At 39.9% G+C, this 17,061-nt stretch overlaps 1 protein-coding gene across 1 annotated transcript in view; it reads left to right on the top strand.

The window, feature by feature from the left end:
• LOC124789215 overlaps positions 1 to 3,323 on the top strand; it is a 269,047-nt gene extending 265,724 nt beyond the window's left edge. Inside the window, exon 4 of the mRNA XM_047256509.1 lies at positions 713 to 3,323. Coding sequence (XP_047112465.1) covers positions 713 to 867 — 155 coding nt within the window. The 3' untranslated portion in view covers positions 868 to 3,323. The remainder of the gene's footprint in view (positions 1 to 712) is intronic.
• The last annotated feature ends 13,738 nt before the right edge of the window (positions 3,324 to 17,061 follow it).

Below are 17,061 nucleotides of genomic sequence, written 5' to 3'. Positions count from 1 at the left end.
GTTTTATTATTAGTTTTTCCCAGGATTAAACTGAAAACAGTTTCCATTCCATCCTCTGGATCCGACAAAGGATTCCAGGAAGCTGCCCTTGTAAGACAAACGCTAGAACTGGCAATCCTCTCCCAAATATTTTCAGTTGGAATTGCCTCTGCCTCACTGCCAGTTTGCCTTGGCGTGGTATTTGACTCATAAATCGCTTATTCTACAATGGGCCGTTACTCGAACAGCCCGATACCTAAATAACTAAAAGTGTAATAAATAAATAAGTAAATAACGTTAATCCATAATTTTGTCTGCAAGTTCGTTTCCTTTGTTGTGTGCTCTTCTATATATTTCCTCCAGTTGCAGCCTTCCCTTCTTTGCTTAATACTGGGTTCTCATCTGAGCGTTTGATGTTCATACAACTTCTTCTCTTCTCTTCAAAGGTTTCTCTAACATTCCTATAGGTGACATGTATCTTTCTCATAGTCATGCACTAAATAGTGCCTGATAATTAGTGAAAACAGCGTAAATTACAAGCAATGCCTCCAATTCGAAAGCTGCAGACAATATGCGAGTTTTAACGTCAGTTTCGCGTTCAATGACACTAAATTAACAAAATTTAGCTCATTTCATTTCGAGAACATTTTGTGTGTTGAATAATGACATTCCATGTGTAATGTGCAGTGTACGCATGCAGAGAACTTGTAACGATGTGTGTTCTTGTTTGCAGTAGAATCATGGGGCACGAACGTGTACTGCTGCGCGGAAGATGCGTGCAACGGCGCCCCGGGCGCAGTTAAGAAGCCCGCCACCGCGGCTACGGGCGCTGCTGTCGCCGTGCTGGTGGCGCTCCTAGGGGCCGGCGCTGGGAGGCTGCTCATCTAGGAGCCCGCGAAGCTACGGACGTCGGCACTCTGAACCAAGCGACGTTCAGCAGTCCGGCCAACCGAGAAAGCAGATCTCCGCCATGCCGGCAGCCGTGGCCACGTCTACTTACACCACAGGCGGCTGTCTTAACATTTGCGCCGAAATGCACATGCCGTACGAGGTAGCCCAAAGATTTAGTCACAGAGTGAGCTAGCACTGCGGTCCAATTACTTAGAGCTGTCAGAAACTTGGCGCTCTTGCTACCGCCGGCACTACAACCCGTGAGATCTGCTTCCTCTTTCTTGCTGGACGAGTCACACTAATTTAAATTTGGATACATAATATATGATCTTAAATATACCGTGAAATAAAAGTAACTATATTTAATATCTAGAAATGTGAGTGGTATAAAAGATGGCTTCCCATTATTTTTTATCACTTTTCAATTAGGATTTGGTTTTTCTCTCTCATTTAACCATCACAATAAATATATTTTATGGAGTCATAGAACTGTTTTTCGAAATTTTTAAATGTTGAACTTTAATTTTGTGGATTCATAACAGAATTAGTACTGGCGTATCTACCGAAATCACCTATATTTCCGTAATACACAGACTCTACTTTAATTACAAGATATTACTTTTGTAACTTGTATTTTAAATAATTATTCCTTATGTTTAACCTCCCTGTGATTGTAAGGAAATGTTCATATTCTAATAACAGTCTATCGTCTTGAATGATGCTGGAATTTGTATATATTTCACACTAAACCGTAAAGTATCGTTATATTTATGACTATAGATCGTGATTTGTCAGATCATTTGCTGCTTTTAATGCTATAATGCACTCAGAATGTATAAATATGTAACTTGTAATTTTACCATAAATAAAGTAATTGCATCACATTAAAAACTTAAGATACTGTGAAGTACATGACACGAAGGTATAAGTAAGTAAAGCTTGATACACTGCAGAAACTTGCTATAAAACTGTTATTTAAAAAGAAGTAATTCGACCAAGTAGCATCTTCTGTCTGTGTATAGTTGATGCCTGTAACTTTATATGATTAGTGCAGAATTGTGATTTTTATTCCTGGACATTCAATTTGCCAGCGGTGTAGTGGTAAAACACATCAGTAATCAGCAAGCGCTTCCACATTACTCTGTGCATCACTTTTCAGGTAATTTGACGTGTAGCACTAAGGAAAGTGCACACTGGGAATATTCATTCATCAGCGTTTTTCAAAAAGCACTTGAGTTTAGTTGATTCTTGTTTCATAAGCTTTGAAAATATTTTTTGATAAGAATGGCTTGTTGTCAGAATTAGTCTTTAATTTTAATTTGTGTATTATGCACAGTATTAAAACTCTGAAAACACTGCAACAATTCTAAATAAAATATACATATATATTTTTCTGCTACATATCAGTGTCTAGGACAGCATTATAGATAACTATAACTTTCATTTACTGAGATAATTTATGAAATTGTTTGCAATGTAATAGTCCTTGAACATTTTTGGAGAACACTTACTATTCCAAAATGATTTTGTGCTAAGCAGTGGTTAAAGAATTAAATGAGGAACTAAAACAACTGCTGATTGTTAATAACAGATATTTTATGAAAAATCTTATGCAATTTTGTTTTTAGTTGCTAACTTATATTAAAATTAGCACTTGTGTTTGTACTGTGGTATCTGCTACTCTGTTATTAAAACAAAAACACCTAAAGAGCGTTAGTGTTTATTGTAAAAAATTAATTTTCAAATATCTTATGAACATTCAAATGATTCAGAATATTTCATTGAGAAAACATATTCTAAATAACCTCAAATTTAATCACTAGTTTAGGAGAAATCTTTTCAGAGAAAATTAATTTTGTTGCTATGAAATATCATATATAGGATAAAGTAATGAAAGACTTGACCAGTTAGAAACTAATAAGTATAAGTAATGGGCTTTTTATGTGCCGCTCTTATTTAAGGTATGCATTAGTAATACTTTTAGAAGATTTTTAAGAAAGGACACATAGAAGAAGTTTCACAGTTTTAATTACGATTTCTGGCGTTCCTCTTGTTTTTATAATAACATCCAAAGCACCTGTACTAATATTCTTATGTCCATCTGTACTTGTAATATCGTTAGTATTTTTTTAAGACGTCGCTAAGAGCGATTTTCGGCAATTTCAAGCTGTGGATGCCATCAATAAGAGCCATCGAGTTCTGCATAACGAATTAATGTCTAACGTGTGTGGGGCCTTGGTAGTATATAATGTGTTGAAGGTTCTGACAGTTCTTTTCTGAATGCACTCATGGAAAGCATCTTTATTAACATGGAGAACCTATTGCAGAACTGTCGGATCCTCTCACAATAGCTATTTTATTTTGTAAAGATAACTCTGTACTTACACTAGAATCTATGATCTGTTTCATGTTCACTGTTTTTAGATAATAAAATTATTCGACTGTTTTCAGTACTTGCTTTTATAAGTTCATTCAGTCTCACTTAAATATTCCGACATAATGTGTGGTAAGAGCCTATAATCCTTCTGAAATGTTTATGTATATGTTACATATTGTGAGGAAATGAGGTAACATTAATCACACTGGCAGTAATACGCTCAACCCCTGACATTGATGAAATTATGTACTACTGAAAGATAAATGTTTAAAAAATTCGTGAGAAAAAAATATTTGAGAACTGAAAGGAAAGTCTCATTAACTGAGAGCTTAAAACAAATACGTTACACAATACAATATTTTCCACAGCATATTGAATGAACCGTCAGTTTCATCCTGGTTGTGTAGCATGCAAGTAAATGGAACATCGTTCGAGCTACTAAAGTCAAGAATTATGTAATGCTTTCAGCTATGTTGCACGCTTCGTTTTAGAATTTGTACGCTTTGTTGTAAAATACTTACAATCACAAAGCATATGGATTCTTGAGCGAATCGTTCAATACTGTCACCTGGACCACAGCGCCTCCTCCAGCAGGTATGTTCCAAGACCAAGGCTGCAACAATAAGTACAACTCGGAATACTGCGTGGCATTATTTAGGACATTACGAGACAATGGTAAAGAATGAAAAATTTCTTTGTGTAACGATTAAATTATATGAATTTCTCTTCAGTTTCAGCAGATTATTTGAAAAACATCGATTTAGAATTGTTTGAGATTCATGGTGTTTTGCCCAGAGTGTTTACAGCATCTGACCAATTCTCCTTTCTTCTAAGGCGGCACGCACATGGAGTTGCTGAACAGAAACTGGTAGATGATCTACAGTGTGGACTGGTTACGAACTGGATCATAACGCAGTCTCGCACATAGTACTACTCTTAAGTGGCAGAAACTGCACTTGATGTGTACGAGGAACGAGCTTGGCGGACAGACAATACTGCTTGTTCTTATGCCCTAACATTTTTTGTTATACTCTGTGTGTCGAATATAAATACAAGAGCAGAGTAAGTAAAAGGGTTTTAAGTTTCAAATTATGGCCAGAAAAGGGGAGAGGGGGGGGGGAATATTCTGAAAATACATGCAAAAAGGAGCTGATGAAATTACTTTATATGAGTTTAAACCCGCTACATTAACTTTCTTTGTCCCATTTATAATGTCAATTTTTTTGACACTACTGTATGTCGCTGGCGCTTTGTTCTCAATAGCTCGTTACACACGGAGAAACTCCGCTCTACATCTGCATAAACCAATGGACCATATCTTTTCAGCACCCATAACGGAAATTAAGTCAAAATCGCAAAGGTTTCCTATCTGGATTATTCTACAAATTAAATTCCTGTTTTTCTTTAGCAAATCCACCAAAGATGTCCATAACGCTCATCAACTTCTTCTATTGTTCCTCCTCCTCGATGCCTTCTACCTCTAAATTTTGGATCACACCAGTTAAATACTGCAAAAAGTTTCAACTCTAGGTCTTCATTGTTGACTAATTGTTGTGCCTACTTGATGGCTGCTGTTTCTATTGGGTTTATGTCGCACATGATGCGTTCAAAGAAAACCACGCATCTTATCCATGTACCGTACCCCACCTAATGATGACAGGAAACCATGGATGGTGGATTTCTCTCATTTCTTGATACAGTACTTGACGAATGGGAGCCTTAACCAGAATTTTATTTAGAGCAGCAGTGAAGTCATGTATCCCACAGTAATTCTTCCCGATGCCTTTGCAAACATGGTGTAGACCATGTGCAATGTATGTCACATGGTTTACATTGGGCTAAACACCCTTTAATTGTTGGAAAGACAAAAGCATGTAGCATGCTTGAGCAGTCACAACGAGCCTGACCTTTCTGTATCCTATGCCCTGCCTGGCCACAGCTTCATACAGAGTCGTTGAATAATTGCGTTATCGTGCAGGCATTTGTCTTCCCGAGTTGGTACATTTTAAAAAGTACACGTTTCATCCATTCACCAAATAACGGAAAAATCATCACATTTAAAATATATCTTTTCATCTTATCAGTAGTTTCATCTAAAACGCATCTCACTTCATGTTTACCGACCGCTTCTTTTATTTTCTCTAAAACATTCTCATAAATTGACTACAAGTAACTTTTTCTCGAAGTGCTCTCTTTCTAGTATTTTTCTTTGTGTGTACTTCTCAAGAAATGATTTGAATGGAGCATAGTTTACCTTGTGGATTGGAATTCCTGACTGGATTAATGCCGGGGCAAGATACGCACTAAACTCTTTCAATGACCGCTCTTTTCAGATCCTAAACTGAAGCCATGTATCAGAGCAGTTTGCCTCAGTTGCTCTGGATGTGCTGGTTTATTCTGTTTCTTTGATGCTTATCATCGATTGCAATATTTACTTAAGATGGCACATCGCACAACGATGCTATCAGTTTTGATAAACTGACTCTCGAATTCTTCTGAAAGTGCACACAACCTTCGGCATGATTTTGGTATGAAAATTCTGTTTTGGTAAAACACTAACATGGCCAACAAGACAGTACACAACCGATGTATAGGAACTTTTAAATACATGCCAGTGCTAACTGAATTTGGGTTTCAACTGTTACAGCATCATTGTTTAAATTTTATTTGATTTCACACCTGCAGGTTAACCATTGTTACTGAGATTGACTGTTGTTGGTGAAGCTAGTCATTGTTGCTGGGGGATATAAATAATTGCTGGTGCTTTCCATAAATTAGATTTTATGGTTTCTGACCATTGTTGTCTTCTGATTAAACAAAATCTTAAAATCCTGCCCAAGAAGAGGAAAAGAAGTTCTCTCTAATCTATTAAAAATTAGGGAAAGGTGCATGGAATAGAAAGGAAAAGATGCAAAATGTAGTAATCTCACAGAAAAGTGCAACAAATTGTTCTTATTTTTCTACATTTCACGTCTCTGAATACATACATTGATCTGTCTATGTGAAAATAGCTCTATTTTTGGAAAGTTGCTGTACCTAAAAATTTTTTCTGTAATTACTACAGCCGGCCGGAGTAGTCGAGCGGTTCTAGGCGCTACAGTCTGGAACCGCGCGAGCGCTGCGGTCTCTGGTTCGAAGTTCTAGGGGACTGATGACCTCAGAAGTTAAGTCCCATAGTGCTCAGAGCCATTTTTTTTGTAATTACTACAAACGAATGGAACAAAATAAAAGACTGCAAAAATTATTGAATAAGAACTTAATAATGTCACTGAAAATACAAACACTTACTATACTTCAGCAAAAGTTCCATTCATTCCGATGAACTTGCATAATAATATTCGGAGCAGATTTCTGTAGAACTGTAACAGCAGCGCGAAGAGCACAACGAACATCAAGTTTCACCTCATGATTGCAGACATGATGTTGGTGACACGTCCGGTGACCATGCGAGATGGGGCAAACGAATACACACTGGACACGCATTGTGAAAAACGGCCATCCGGATTTAAGTTTTTGTAGCTTCTCTGAATAGCTTAAGACGAATGCTGGAATGTTTCATTTGCAGAGGACACAATGGCTTCCTCCCCAATCCTTCTCAAATGCGAGCTTGTTCTCCGACTCCAACGACGTCGCCAAAAGGAGAGCAATCCCCAACACTCCTTTCTTCCTTCACATCTGATCATCGTTCGAGCGTAACAAGTGATAAACGGAAGTTGTAGGAAAGTTCACGGTGCCTGGAACAAGTTATGAACGCCTGTGTTCGTTATATCCATGATGGTCGACTCTTTGTTCACGTTTCACCATCATACGCACAGCTATCGTGGCTGCATGCAGACAAGCGCGAAGATTTCTACACCCTCTGCCTTCGCTGCCGTCTCATTAATGAACACTGTCCGTCATATCTCTCCTTGATCTGAACACTCTTGTCTGAACAACACGGCAGAAACACCCATTCCATCAGAGCAAAATCCTTTCTGTCCCACTCCGTCATTCAACCACCTTCTCTAAGTCCCTCTCAATAACAGAAACCCGACTCTGGAACAACCTCCCACATTATATTAAAGAAATAAGCAACATCTCCAGCCTCTACTAAAGCAATAATAGAATTACCATTTCCCCTCTACGCATTCGCTCAAGTCCACGCGGGATAGGTAGCCGACGCGCAGTAAACAATTTTCTTTCGTCTGTAGCGCTGGGCGAGTGCATTCGTTTTTTCAGACGGGAAGTCCGGTGTTGTTGACCGCTTTCGGCCGGCTGTGATGACAGAATCGAGGCGCACATCCTGCAGTCTTTCTCAAATGATTATACAGAAACTGTTACGTAAAAAAATTTATTTTTGCATTACTTATAGATTTATATGTCTCCTTCATGATGATGTGCCCATCGTTTCGGTAATAGTCATAGTTATTATCACATTTGCGTGTAAGGCACTGCATGAAATTCGGAAAAGTTCGCAATGAAACCTGGGAGTCGCTATGATTTTGCGTTTGGTGCATGTTACACGATACATTACTGTGTATGAAATTTAGTGAACATACTGAATTTTTTTTTAGACTTGAGTGGCACAACATTCCTCATTATCTCATAAACGCTTTGAGATATCATATGATATTTTGGCACATAATAGTATGCAAAAAGGAGATTATTTTTCTATGTGGTTATTATAGAAACTTCACATCCATCGTTTATTTCCACTAACTACAGACTTTTTCGATGAAAGAACGTATTTTTAAGAGCCATCGGTGGCTGGTCAAATGAGAAATGTTGTGGGTTTTGGAACAACATAACCAAAGAGAGACGTTTGGTTTTGAACCAAGGATGTGCTTTTTCATAAGCTATTGACCTTACCTATTCTCAGCTCCTCACTTGTTTTAAACCACAGTTTCAAAATTCTCTCACAACTAAGACTGCAAAACATGTTACTGAGGTAACATTATGGAAACTCCGTTGTATTTTGGCAAGAGAAGCCAAATTTTAACATGGCCACAATAGATATGTATGGTAGGTCAAAATTTTAAACATGGCTGAAGCAGCAACTGTTGAAAATCTTCACGGTAAATGATAACAGCCAAACAGTTGCAGGAGAAAGATTTAATGAACTCCTTGACCACGGTTTCGGTATACCTAAATATACCTTCATTATAAGCAAAAAAACACCTGAACAGGAAGACACGTTCATTAGCAAAAAACTTACCAACATAACTAAGATTAAAAAAAACACTTATAGCTTTAAGTAAACATGAAAATTACCAAGGTATTACAAGCACAAAAACTTTTAGTCACTTACGAATCCTGCAGTGGAGATGCATGAAACAATCGTGCCAAAGGCGTCGGCAGTATTTAAAATTAAAATATCACCTCCATCTGTACAGCACAATTATGAAGTGATGGTCGATGCGAACACGGCATATTGTCAGTACTTAGCCTGTGAACTAGCGTGAAGAGGGTGTGGAAGCACTAAGGCAGACAGTTTCACTGAGAGAGGGCCCTTGTGGTATGCGCGAGACACTCGAGCACATTAAAACCCAGGGATACGTACTCATAAGCATCAAAATTTTAAAGGTTGTGCTAATTCAAATCCTCTGTCTTAATAAATAAAACATATTAGAACCATTTAAAACATCTACACACAATAGAAAATATGAACACCAATTTGCGGGTGTCCTAGTTTCAAGTAGGTAAAGCTTAAGCTAGGGAACACATCTAATGAGAGAGGACACTAGTGTTATGCATTGCTAAGTTTTTTGCTAATGATGGTGTCTTCCTATTCAGGTGTTGTTTTGCTTCTGATGAATGTATATTTAGATATACCGAAACCGTGGTCAAGGAGTTCAATAAATCTTTATCCTGCAACTGTTTGGCTGTTATCATTTACCGTGAAGATATATAGGTTTTATTCAAAATTCGCCACTCATATACACTTCTCCGAAAGTTGGAAATGGTTAACAAGTCAGGCGAAAATGAATTGGTGCTTTTGTTGCACTTTCAGTGGAATCCTTTTTAGTTACTAACTAAAGGAGAGGTGAGAGTAGATCTTTTTGGATGTTCGCCATGCAAGTTGGGGCATACAGGTGCTCCACTTAATGTATACAAATAGTATTACTCTAGGCTTCAGTGTAGAACGACACTTCAGCTCCAGCACTCGGCACTGGACCGCCTACCCACAACTAGAGATGGGCAAAACTGTTCTTTTCAGAGATCGGATCAGAACTGTTCACTCCCTGAAATGAACTAGCTCTTTTTCATGACTCACCACTCATTCACAATAGAAAGTAAATGGAAGGCACATTGCCCTTTAAACTTGGTTTATTCCAGTACTATACCTGTATTTTGATCTTATTTGATCTTATTTTGAAGTAACACAGATAAAGAGTAAGAATTTTGTATTGTTTATTGAAATTTCTACGATATGACAAAGTTTTTGATTATTGATTTATTTTGCACTATCGTGGTTTTGGCTTTGTAGCCATTATCATGGTCAAAGATGAAATAGTCATAAAATATCTGACATGTCTGAATGATTGTAACAATGTGACAATCATTCAGACATGTCAGATGTGTAATAAATATTTCACCTTTGCACGTGATAATGGCTACAAAGCTAAAATAGCATGCTGATAACGACACTTTAGACTGCCCCGCAAGACAAACCTCCACATCTAAATAGTGATAGTGTGAAATGAAGTAATAATGAAACTTAATCAAATGGTTGCATTTTCATTCATAAAGTACAGTATGACTGCAGTCCACAATGAAGGAAAAATCACTGATAGGTTTATATTAGAAACGAACTCCAATGCAGAGGCGCTGAGTCAAGCAGGTCGAGCCGCGAGCTGTATTGCTGCATGAGCTAAGACTGCAGAGACCAGAGTGACACCTGAGTTGCTTTGCTCAACGCTCTGGCTAGAGTCGAGAACGGTAGGGTGAGCGTTGAGCGGGCGAGTTCCGAGGGTGGGGGGAGCGGTGAACGGCCACCAGTCACCCGCTCCGAGACGAGTCGTCCGTTCTCTTGCGAGCAGGTTGTTGCAAGTAGTTCTTATGGTCTCCGCTAGGAGGCTCTCTGTCCTGTTGCTCGCATCAACTGCCCAGAGGGCAGGACGTGCGACTGAAACGATCGCCGACGGAGTGCGATGCTAAGTTAAGGGGCGCCAGACACTGCACGCAGCAGAGGAAGCACAGAGACGGCACGGCATATGTGAAACACAAAATCCAATGGGGCACTGCACAACGCAGGCAGCCAAGACAGAAGCAGGGCAGAGGCCGGCGCCGGCTGTGTTGTGTGGCGTGCAGTGTGCTCTGACCAGCAGAGGCCCCGCTGATCTGCTCCGACTCTCTCTCTCTCTCTCTCTCTCTCTCTCTCTCTCTCTCTCTCTCTGCTGTGGGAAACGTTTGGAGTTACCGTTCTTTTTTTCTGAATCACTGATTGTTCACTCCTTTGAAAGATTCAACTCTATGAATCAGTTCAGGAGCGGATCCCCCATCTCTACCCACAGCCCCATCACTACCGCTCTCTCCACGCTTTTTCTGCCGACTTCGCGTCTACCAGCCTTGTTATTCTGCTTGCACTCTATCCTTGTACATCTGTCTTTCGAACTTGCTCATCATCATCTACCACTAGTCTCATTAAATTTCCTTTTCCCAGAACTCGCTGTATCAGGAAACATGTCTTTTGTAGAGCTATACAGTCTTCTTTTCTGTGCCCGTATCATTGTAGTTTCTTATGTCACAATTATTGTCATTATTATTATCATTATTATTATTATTGAAACTTCCTGGCAGATTAAAACTGTGTGCCCGACCGAGACTCGAACCCGGGACCTTTGCCTTTCGCAGGCAAGTGCTCTACCAACTGAGCTACCGAAGCACGACTCACGCCCGGTCCTCACAGCTTAACTTCTGCCAGTATCTCGTCTCCTACCTTCCAAACTTTACAGAAGCTCTCCTGCGAACCTTGCAGAACTAGCACTCCTGAAAGAAAGGATATTGCGGAGACATGGCTTAGCCACAGCCTGGAGGATGTTTCCAGAATGAGATTTTCACTCTGCAGCGGAGTGTGCGCTGATACGAAACTTCCTGGCAGATTAAAACTGTGTGCCCGACCGAGACTCGAACTCGGGACCTTTGCCTTTCGCGGGCAAGTGCTCTACCAACTGAGCTACCGAAGCACGACTCACGCCCAGTCCTCACAGCTTAACTTCTGCCAGTATCTCGTCTCCTACCTTCCAAACTTTACAGAAGCTCTCCTGCGAACCTTGCAGAACTAGCACTCCTGAAAGAAAGGATATTGCGGAGACATGGCTTAGCCACAGCCTGGAGGATGTTTCCAGAATGAGATTTTCACTCTGCAGCGGAGTGTGCGCTGATATGAAACTTCCTGGCAGATTAAAACTGTGTGCCCGACCGAGACTCGAACTCAGGACCTTTGCCTTTCGCGTGCAAGTGCTCTACCAACTGAGCTACCGAAGCACGACTCACGCCCAGTCCCAACAGCTCATTCTGGATTATTATTATTATTATTATTATTATTATTATTATTATTATTATTATTATTATTACCGTCACCATCAGTGGCTGCAGCTGCAGTAGTATAAATGATGCCAGTATTAACTTTGCTAGATTATAGTCAGTATAATTTACTCACACCGCCGCTTCAGACACTAAAATCATTTTAATATTAGTTGTCATATTACAATCGTTATGTTCGTAGGTAACTTGGATGTAATCGACACTGTATATATGAAACTCTGGTCTCATGTAAGACAGGGCCAGATTGCCCTAATCAGTGAAACTGTTGTCCTATGTAAGAGAGCCCCTGATTGTCTAATCAGATCTGGTTAAATAAATAAATAAAAATACTCAATTATTATCTAAGCACTCTTAACGATGTATTCTCACAAGGGAACCACGCCTACGCATCGTCACTGATTTCGTCCACGGTTACGGTACATGCAGGGCCTGGCTAGGATGCAACTGAAGTTGGAATCCAGATGGACAAACGTTTAGGAAAGACAGCATTTCTGGCACGGGTCGGACCAGTCATAAGTTACTTACGTTATCGTAGTTTTCAGGTAGCGGCTATAGCAGGAGGAAGAGTGTAGAACGGTAATGTGAGAGTTCTAGACTGAAGTCACTATGTGGCTACTTTTATCTTTGTTTTATTTTCAGTTTTACGTTACTTATACTGCAAATTATGCTCAGTATACTGTATTTATTAATATTTTCGTAAAACGCATTAAAAGAAAGACAAAGGGAAATTAGGGATTGTAAATAAATTTCCATGAAGGGATTGTAAGCGTACACGAGTACTTCGTATATAAACTTAGATACTTTTTATTATTTTACAGTTGATGATTTACACGTCCTGGTGCTATTTTAATCGTAAAAACAGGGAGGCACTAATTTTCTCGGCATCTTGCACACGTCATAAACTTACCATTTTCTAAAATTACGTGCTTGTTTTAAAGTTTGGCAACAAACCATGCGTAGCGCTTTTTATCAAATATTGCCGAAGATAGCTGGTGATGTACGATGGAATGTATTTTGATGCAGTCTCCCCGGGATGTGATTTCTTTTTCTTCCTCGATGAGATAAAAGTAGTTTTCAAACTTCATGATCAAAATTTTTAAGTTACTATGAAGACAGATATTGTAGGATTGCACTAGCGGAGTGCATTTGGATGGAGCGGAATCGCTTTAACACTGCGCGATGGTAATACTTCTTCACCGTGAAAAATCTCGTCTTATAATTGTGGATTTGATTTTCCTTCCCACGAGTTAATTAACAGAAGAAATCTATTCTCCTGCACGTAGGGCCTCATCAAATCACTTAAAAGATTCATCACTGATTCTGTTTTCATTTTAAGATCATATTTGCATGCTTGAGGAGTCACATCAAAACATGAGGGGCACGCAGTACAGGGAATACTCTAAACGCCTTTACTTTTGTTAACTCATGAGTAAACCTTAAACCCTTCATTACTTAAAATCTGGTTTTTCAGTTTCAACTTTTGCTTCTTCATCGGCAATGGAACTTCATTAAGTTCGTTGTCTGACCACGGATCCATTTATTCACAGTAGCAAGTACCAGTTGCTTCGGTCGACTTTTGACTTGCTACTGAATTCTCTTGAGTTCGATGTACCGCCTATTACCTTAACAAGGCCACCTCAGTCTTAACACACAAACAATGGACAGACTAGTTTATGTGAATATTGGCTGTTTTAGTGTAATTGAGGTTTTCAGTGTTCCCAGAAAGTTTCCTCAGGAGTCGGGTTTTCCGCAGGAAAATCGGTAGAATCTCACTATGTCATGTCCTTTCTCAGTGGCTCGTTTTTAAATAGTGCTATGAAGACCGCCAAGAGAACCCGCGATTTCCCTTTCCGTAATTCTTGCATTTCCTCTAATGAGTTCATTCCCTCGATCTACACTCATGCTCATAAATTAAGGATAATGCTGATACATAGTAAAACAACGCTCTGGTGGGCGGTTTGCGGGTTTAAATCACCTCGGGGTATGACCATGTGGTGCACTTGACCTGCGGTCGTCGCACGATGGCGCTGGCAGCAGTCCACATACGCAGAGGTGTGTTGGTGCATGTCAGAGTACGGTGCAGCGAGTAAGTGTGCAGACGTTTTCAGACTTGCTAATGGTGACTGTGTGTTGAAAATGGCTCAAAGAACACATATTGATGACATTATGAGGGGTAGAATACTAGGGCGACTGGAGGCTGGTCAAACACAGCAGGTCGTAGCACGGGCCCTCCGCGTGCCACAAAGTGTGATCTCAAGATTATGGCAACGATTCCTGCAGACAGGAAACGTGTCCAGGCGCCGCAGTACTGGACGTCCACAGTGTACAACACCACAAGAAGATCCCCATCTCACCATCAGTGCCCGCCATGGAGTACTGCAGGTAGTCTTACTTGCGATCTTATTGCAGCCACTGGAACAGTTGTCTCCAGACACGCAGTCTACAGACGACTGAGCAGACATGGTTTATTCGCCCAGAGACCTGCAAAGTGCATTCCTCTGACCCCGGGTCACAGGAGAGCCCGTAAAGCCTGGTGTCAAGAACACAGTACATGGTCAATTGGAACAGTGGTTCAAAGTCATGTTCACGGACGATTTCAGGTATATTCTGAACAGTGATTCTCGCCGGGTTTTCATCTGACGTGAACCAGGAACCAGATACCAACCCCTTAATGTCCTTGAAATGGACTTGTATGGAGGTCGTGGTTTGATGGTGTGAGGTGGGATTATGATTGGTGTACGTACATCCCCGCAAGTCTTTGACAGAGGAACAGTAACAGGTCAGATGCATCGGGACGTCATTTTGCACCAATATGTCCGCCTTTTCAGGGGTGCAGTGGGTCCCACCTTCCTCCAGATGGATGATAACGCACGGCCCCACCGAGCTGCCATCGTGAAGAAATACCTTGAAACAGAAGATATCAGGCAAATAGAGTGGCCTGCCTATTCTTCAGACATAAACCCCATCGAGCACGTCTGGGATGCTCTCGGTCGATGTATCGCTGCACGTCTTCAAACCCCTACGACAGTTCAGGAGCTGCGACAGGCACTGGTGCAAGAATGGGAAGCTGTACCGCAGCATCTGCTCGACCACCTGATCCAGAGTATGCCAACCCGTTGTGCGGCCTGTGTACGTGTGCATGGTGATCATATCCCATATTGATGTCGGGGTACATGCGCAGGAAACAGTTGTGTTTTGTAGCACATGTGTTTCGGGATGGTTTTCTCAACTTATCACCAATACCATGGATTTACAGATCTGTGTCGTGTGTGCTCCCTGTGTGCCTATGCTATTAGCGCCACTTTTGTGTAGTGCCACGTTGTGTGGCACGACATTCTGCAATTATCCTTAATTTCTGAGCAAGAGTGTAAGTTTGCGTATGTGGTAGTGATTTGAGTTCGACCTGCGCAACGTTAACTTCTCCATATTTCAAATTTACTAGTCACTGTCCAAATTCAGCGACCGATGGTAACTACATCTTGCAAAAATTCGTTCTTTAAAATGAATCCAATCACTGCGAAACTGAAAGCCATTTGCTCAAAATGTCCGTTCCCTACACGTCACACATCAATGGCAAACATGATCACCACCTGTGTCGAGCCAGTTAAGAAAAAAATACCGAACGAAATGTTTATTGCAACATTCGAGAAGTTGTTTATGTAAGAACGAAACTGTTTTATGGGACGAATAAAGTAAATCAAAAAACAGATGAAAAATGGAAGTACAATGATATATGTAACTTCTGGTTGAAATGTCTTCCTGATTGTTATCGTCTTTAAATCATCCGCCGCCGTTATTTATGATTGCAATGATACCGCAACATGATGACATTCCTTTTCTTTTTACTTCTTGTTATTTCGTTGTTTGACGTGGGGTACAGCTTCTATCTTAAAGTTGTTTATTATTTTCGCTCTACTGAATGTATTCATTCCTTGAAGGGAAAGCTCTTTTCATCTATGGGACGCAAATAGATTATCTATGGTGGTTGTTAAGTCAGAGACAAGAGAAGTAATCTGGCATTCTTGCTGATATGTTACAAAAAATTCGGAAAGATGGTTTAGTGATGAATATATCTAAAATTAAGAAATTTATTGTCAATCAGTAACTAGAGGAATTCCGCTTTGTGAAGAACATACCGCAAAGACGTTCTTGCTACCTTATTCACGCTACTTCGAAGTTCATCGATGAAGAAGGTATGTACTTTATTCACCCTTTAAGTAGCGTAAAAGAAAAGCAGGGCTGCTCGAGGTAATGGTGAAGACGTTATATTTTACAATTCCAAATTCATTTTAGAGTAAATGTGTAAAGAATATTAAGAAGGCTTATGATCCTGAACAGGAGTTGTTGCTACAATGTCGCACAACTCTGAAGAAACTATGACGTACGTTCCCAAACACATGTATTGTAAAATGCTCTTAGCACTGCCGAGTTATTATCTGTATAACTATTTCACAGCTTAATTAACTTCGAAATAATTAAAGATGAGCCAGAAATAATTAAAGATCAGCCATGACTGAGTGATTACTCGGGACATCTCATAGTGGAAAGTGCGTAGAAAAAAAATTAATTCTTGTAATATGTAATACCGTGATCGAATATACAAGGTACCAAGTAGAGCAGTTAAAATAAATTGGCCGGCTGCGGTGGTCTAGCGGTTCTAGGCGCTCAGTCCGGAGCCGCGCGACTGCTACAGTCGCAGGTTCGAATCCTGCCTCGGGCATGGATGTGTGTGATGTCCTTAGGTTAGTTAGGTTTAGGTAGTTCTAAGTTCTAGGGGACTGATGACCATAGATGTTAAGTCCCATAGTGCTCAGAGCCATTTGAACCATTTTTGAAAATAAATTGGTTAATCTACAATTCATATTTGGCCAAGACACCATATTTACTATCAGTAATTTTGACAATTAGTGAATTACGTTCTGATTAATTATTTCTCTCCTTGCTTGACTGAAACCTTAAGAACTGTAACATTGAGTATCTATAGTTCGAATAAAATCTGTATCACTAAACGACTTCGTGATACACGTTCACCCGGTGGCCATTGCAGATTGCCTAACTAACGGCTTCCAGAGGAACAAAAATTTGATTGTCTATATTTCGTATAATTATTGTCCGAATTTAAAATGCTATCATAATCTGTTAATTAAAAGGCGTAATCTTATGTAAAGAGTTCTAACACAGGAAGACAATTGTTAGAAAATTTATACATGTGTTGAGGCACCGTGAACTGTACAAACATTATACGTACTTACGAAAGAAAAGAAGTTTATCTTTTGCTGCATTTTCAC

The sequence above is a fragment of the Schistocerca piceifrons genome, chromosome 3 (genome assembly GCF_021461385.2).
Source record: "Schistocerca piceifrons isolate TAMUIC-IGC-003096 chromosome 3, iqSchPice1.1, whole genome shotgun sequence".
Classification (NCBI taxonomy): domain Eukaryota; kingdom Metazoa; phylum Arthropoda; class Insecta; order Orthoptera; family Acrididae; genus Schistocerca; species Schistocerca piceifrons.
Note: the sequence above shows the minus strand (reverse complement) of the source record. Positions and strands in the feature narration are given on the sequence as shown.